This window comes from Lotus japonicus, chromosome 1, assembly GCF_012489685.1.
Source record: "Lotus japonicus ecotype B-129 chromosome 1, LjGifu_v1.2".
NCBI lineage: Eukaryota > Viridiplantae > Streptophyta > Magnoliopsida > Fabales > Fabaceae > Lotus > Lotus japonicus.
Genome location: NC_080041.1, coordinates 82,270,977 through 82,276,205, shown reverse-complemented (window position 1 = coordinate 82,276,205; position 5,229 = coordinate 82,270,977). Strand labels below are relative to the sequence as shown.

Sequence of the window (5,229 nt, the reverse complement as noted above, 5' to 3'; positions counted from 1 at the left end):
TTTCCTCATTCAAGAGGCAACAATTAGAGCTTCTTCGAGGTCACAGAGCTCACAAATGCCCCCTCAATTGTTGGAGTTGTTTCACCAGATGACGGCAGAGAATAAGATTCTCACATATAGGCTCAATCGATAAGAAGCATAAACTGCTAGTCTTAGAGCGGAGCTTACGCTTAAAGGCGAAACACAAAACGGGGTGTTTATAATTCTACTGACCTTACAGATGGTTCTCCATTTCCTTTCTATGAACAAGAAGAGGAGGAGGTGACTTAGGCCTAAGCCATTTGCTGCTTTTTTAGGGTGTAGTATGTAATAAAGTGAATACCCATAATTTTTTAACCATTGGTAACATAAAGTTACTTACAACTTTTGGGGCTTTCCGACGATTCTTTTACTATTTGTAATACAGTGTTCACGAAGGAACTTTTCAATCAGTTAGACTAAGTAAAAAAGAATGGTATATTTCTCAAGCATGGAAAAGATGGACCTTTAGACATACAGAAGCCCTCTTTTATAGTGGGTGAGTCTCTAACTCTAACTCTCCTACCTATTACATAGTCGGTTGACTAAAACGGCTAGGTGGCACTAATCAAGGTGGACTCCTTGACTTCCCCGTTGGTCATGTCATGATTGCAGCTTATCCGACTGTTATGTTGGCTCTTGCGCGATTACAGCTAGATCCATCACCACTGAATTGACTCCGGAGTGATTGTGGATGATGGACCTATATGGTGGCTGCTGATGGTTTGGTCTCCAGAGCAACTTGACCGTCTTTATGGGGAGTGCGGATGGTCTTTATGGTGCGGATGGTTGGATCTCTGGAGCAACTCAACTGTCTTTATGTTGGGTCTCTGGAGCAACCCCACTTTAGAGCTTCAGGTTCTGCTGCTGAAGGATTCTTTAGGCGTTCCTGAGTTTCTTTTCCTTGTTGTTGTTAATTTTTCGAAGCATAAAAATAGGATTCAATTATGTAATTTTCCATATAAGATTCAATTAATTTGTTATATTTCTTTCATGTTTAAAGTAAATTGACCAACAAGGTGAAGCACAATTGATAGATAGTTGAGCTCCTTAAGTATAGAGAATTCAAGGTCTGATTACTCGGCTGTGTTATGGAAAAACATTTGTTGGGAGAGGCCAACCCGCTTAATGTGATCTCCGAATCTCGAAGGATTAGTCTCATGGCTGCCAAGTGTGGGGATAACTTGGGAAACCAAAAAAAAAATTAAGTTGGTATAGTAGAGATAAAAGAGAGAAGATAAATATTGAGGTGGAAGATAGAGAAAAATTAACTTTTGATTAAAAATTATTTTTAATGACAAAATGCAAATAGTGACGGTTTAGAGTTTAGAACCGTCACTAACAGCAAGAAACGAAAAAAAAAAATTAAAAGTCGAAATGCAGCTAGTGGCGGTTTTAACCGTGACTAACTGCACACAATAGAAAAAAAAAAAAAGAACAACCATCATTTATTCACAAAACGCGAAGAAGTCAAAAAGAGGAAACATCACACCCTCTATCTCACTCTTTGCTAGGTTTTCATGTACCAATCAAAGACACTTTACCCGCCTCTCTCCTATCTCTTTCTCTTTCTCTCTTTTCCCTCAATCTCTTCCTTATCTCTCTGCTACCAAACACAATCTAACTGTTTATTACATAAACGCTTATGCATAAATTATTTTTAAAAATTCATTTAAATAAGTTATAAATACACATAAGTTTTTTTTTCATAAGCTATTCTAAACACCTTATGAAAATAAACTAAAAACAGCTTATAGGTAGACTATAAACTATATTTATATAAGATCTTTCAAACACTTGTAAAGCACTAATGCATAAAATAAAATCAAATAAACTATTCCAAATTCCAAGCAGGATTAAGTTTGATGAGTTTGAATTAGCAAATATATTATCTCCAGAATCACAGGAGTAATGAGGAAACTAGAGAAAATTTGATATTATAATAAGTTAAGTTATACCAATGCATAGGGAATATAGCGAAATTATACAAAAAAAAAAAAATTGACGTTAAATTATACATATCTTACATTCAAAAAAATATAAGATATACGGATATCTAACTGTCAAAAAAAAATATTACGGATATCTATATTGATTCACTATTATTTTTAGTGTTCTAGGGTTCACTTAGAAATCAGAAACTTGAAATCAAAAAAGAAATCAGAAACTTAATTCCCAAGCATTACTATAGTTACTTAATCCCCAAGCATTGCCGTAGCCAACAGACAGTCTCAAAGTGAGGAGACGGTTGTCTTCTATAAATAGGATAAAGAAGGATTGACATACAATTTTCACTTAACATAGTGTGATATAAGAAAAAAATTGAGAAAAAGATGAAGGGTGCTGTGAAAGGAAAAGAAGAGAGGGATAGGAAGAGAAGAAGAGATTTGAGATGGAAGGAAAAGAAGGATGGGAAGAAGAGAAAATTTGGAGATTTTGGAAGGAAGAGAAAATTTGAGGAATCGAAAGAATCAAAACCCCTCCAGAAATCAAACAGAAGCCAAACTGACGTTGCCCTTAGCATCACGAAAGGTTTGTTCGATTCTAAGGACAAGAACATTGTGTTTTCTCCCTTGTCTCTTCAAGTCGTGCTCAGCATCATCGCCGCTGGTTCTGATGGCTCCACACTCGACGAGCTTCTCTCCTTCCTCGGATCCAATTCCACTGACCATCTCAACTCCTTCGCCTCTCAGCTCATCTCCACCGTGCTCTCCGATGCTGCTCCTGCCGGCGGTCCTCGCCTTTGTTTTGCCAACAGCGTGTGGGTTGAAAAATCCCTTCCTGTTAACCATTCCTTCAAACAAGTCATGAACACTGATTATAAGGCCACTTTAACATCTGTTGATTTCTGCACTAAGGTCAGTGATTATTAATACCAACATGCTTTTTCTATTTTGGGATTCATAACCTAATTTGTTGAATGCCTTGGCAATCAAGCCAACTAGGTAGTCTGTTTCTGTTTTGTTTATCTCTTCGTTGTTGTTCTGGTATATAACCCTATTTTATTTTTCCTGTACCTTATCCAATTTGTTAAATGACAAACTTGTGAAAATAAGATTGCTTCAAATATAAAAGATCTTCTATTGAAATGCTTATGTGAAAAATAAAGAATCACAGTTATCATAGGAACTGATTTTAAATTTGATGATTGTTTTAAAGGCTCTTCAGGTGGCCAGGGAAGTGAATTTATGGGCTGAGAAAGAGACAAAAGGCCTTATCAAAGACCTTCTTCCTCCTGGGTCAGTTGGCCACTTAACCAGACTTATCTTTGTAAATGCATTGTACTTCAAAGGTAAATGGATTGAGAAGTTTAAGGCTTCAATGACAAAAGACTATAAATTTTACCTTCTTAATCGCACCTCAGTCAAGGCTCCCTTCATGGTCAGCAAGGAGAAGCAATTCATTAGTGCTTTTAAGGATTTCAAAGTCCTTGGTCTACCTTATAAGCATGGTAAAGACGAGCGTAACTTCTCCATGTACATTTTTCTTCCACATGCAAAAAATGGGCTGTCAGATTTGGTGGAGCTGGTGACTTCAAAATCTGGGTTCCTCGAAAGCAAGCTTCCTAATCATAAAGTTGAAGTAGGTGACTTCAGGATTCCCAAATTCAAAATTTCTTTTGATTTTGAAGCTTCTCTTCTTCTTAAGAAGCTGGGAGTGGTTTTGCCTTTCTCTCAATCTGATGCCGATTTGACGAAAATGGTGGATTCTCCCAATGGTCGAGGAGACTTACATGTTTATGAGGTATTTCACAAGTCTTTCATTGAAGTAAATGAAGAAGGCACTGAAGCTGCAGCAGCGAGTGCTTGTATATTAAAATACAAGGGTGTGCGAACACCACCGACTCGGCTAGACTTCGTAGCTGACCATCCTTTCATGTTCCTGATCAGAGAAGATTTGTCTGGAACAATACTATTTATTGGGCAGGTGCTCAATCCACTTGATGGGTGATAATAACATCCTAAGTGAAACTTAAGCCCTTATTATGCTGTTTTGTTTTTCTTAGTTAATGTGATTTCAAGTAGAGGAAAATTCACAATTTGTTTATGCATTTTATGAATATCTTGAACTGCACTCCTTTTGAAGATGTATTGCTTCAGAGTTGGATCTTGCAACTTATCTATCCCTCTTACTGATAGCTCTTCTTGAGTTGAATGTTACACTTATGTGGCAGTGAAGCGTTGGAGAGATTTACACGAAAACACTAAGGTAAAAGTTTGGGGTGTTGTTTTTAGATGAATCTAAATTGCAAAACAAGTTCTGTTTTGAAGTCGTTTCGAGTGGGGCATATTGTTTTTAATCCTCTTTAAAGTGCATTTTCTGGGGTGCTTCTTCTTTTGAATTATACGATAATGCTCCCTCTGAACCCCTCTTCTTACTCATAGGCAACATGCTTAATTCCCTAATAACACTAACATACAGTAATTTAATTCCCCACTTAATTTTATTCCAATTCCCCAAAAATTATAATTTGAAGAAGTGATTGAAGTACTGCTTCAGATATATACTATCAAATTGCAGAGAAAACGAACTAGCACAATCAATTTTTGCTAACAATCCTCAAATTTTGAGAACCTGGGCCAAGTCCAAATGTTCCTACGAGCTCACTGGACTTCGAGGCTTCAACTTCAAGTCTCATTTAACCCGAAACCATGTAATCTCGGAAAAAAATTAATGGAGAGGAAAGGAGATGAGCTAGTAGCTACCGTCTAAAGAGAATATAAAGGAGATCGGAATAGAGAGAATATACTCGATCACAGTGGCAAGTAGGTCAATGTGGAAAACAAACATTAAACAGGTCGACGATGTTACAAGGCAAGGGCTTCACATCAATGAGTTCAAGGCGACAACGTTTAATGGAAAACAAACCCAGGGAACAAACCTCTCCCTGATGAGGCACACAACTGACAACAGTAGCAAAAGACTGAAATAAAGGAAAAAATAAGCCAACAAAGGCAGGAAGAAAACACAGAACAAAAGGGACAGAATTGAACCCAAAGAACAGTACAAATAGAGAGCCCCAAACAAGCAATGACAGTAGCACCAAGGAGAGACGCCTGCCACCAAGCCACAAGTTGTTAGGAATGTCAGCCTAAAGAAACACCCCAAGAGAGCAGCAGCAAAAAGAAGGGTGATGGAAAACAGGACACCAAGGCCACGATTTATTAGATTTCACGGTCACAATTTATTCTCATTATTCTCACGTAAGAA

General features: G+C 37.4%; 1 protein-coding gene across 2 annotated transcripts; it reads left to right on the top strand.

Moving 5' to 3' along the window:
* Positions 1-2,242: 2,242 nt before the first annotated feature.
* On the top strand, positions 2,243-4,288 carry LOC130721164 (serpin-ZX-like). 2 transcript variants are annotated; one of them, XM_057571911.1, is made up of 2 exons: positions 2,243-2,876; positions 3,178-4,288. In XM_057571911.1, exons 1-2 carry the CDS (start codon positions 2,352-2,354, stop codon positions 3,967-3,969), a joined length of 1,317 nt encoding a protein of 438 aa, XP_057427894.1. In that variant the 5' UTR covers positions 2,243-2,351; the 3' UTR covers positions 3,970-4,288. The 2 variants fall into 2 exon arrangements, with proteins under 2 accessions (XP_057427894.1, XP_057427900.1); XM_057571917.1 differs by having other exon boundaries at positions 2,262-2,876; positions 3,187-4,288.
* Positions 4,289-5,229: the final 941 nt, after the last annotated feature.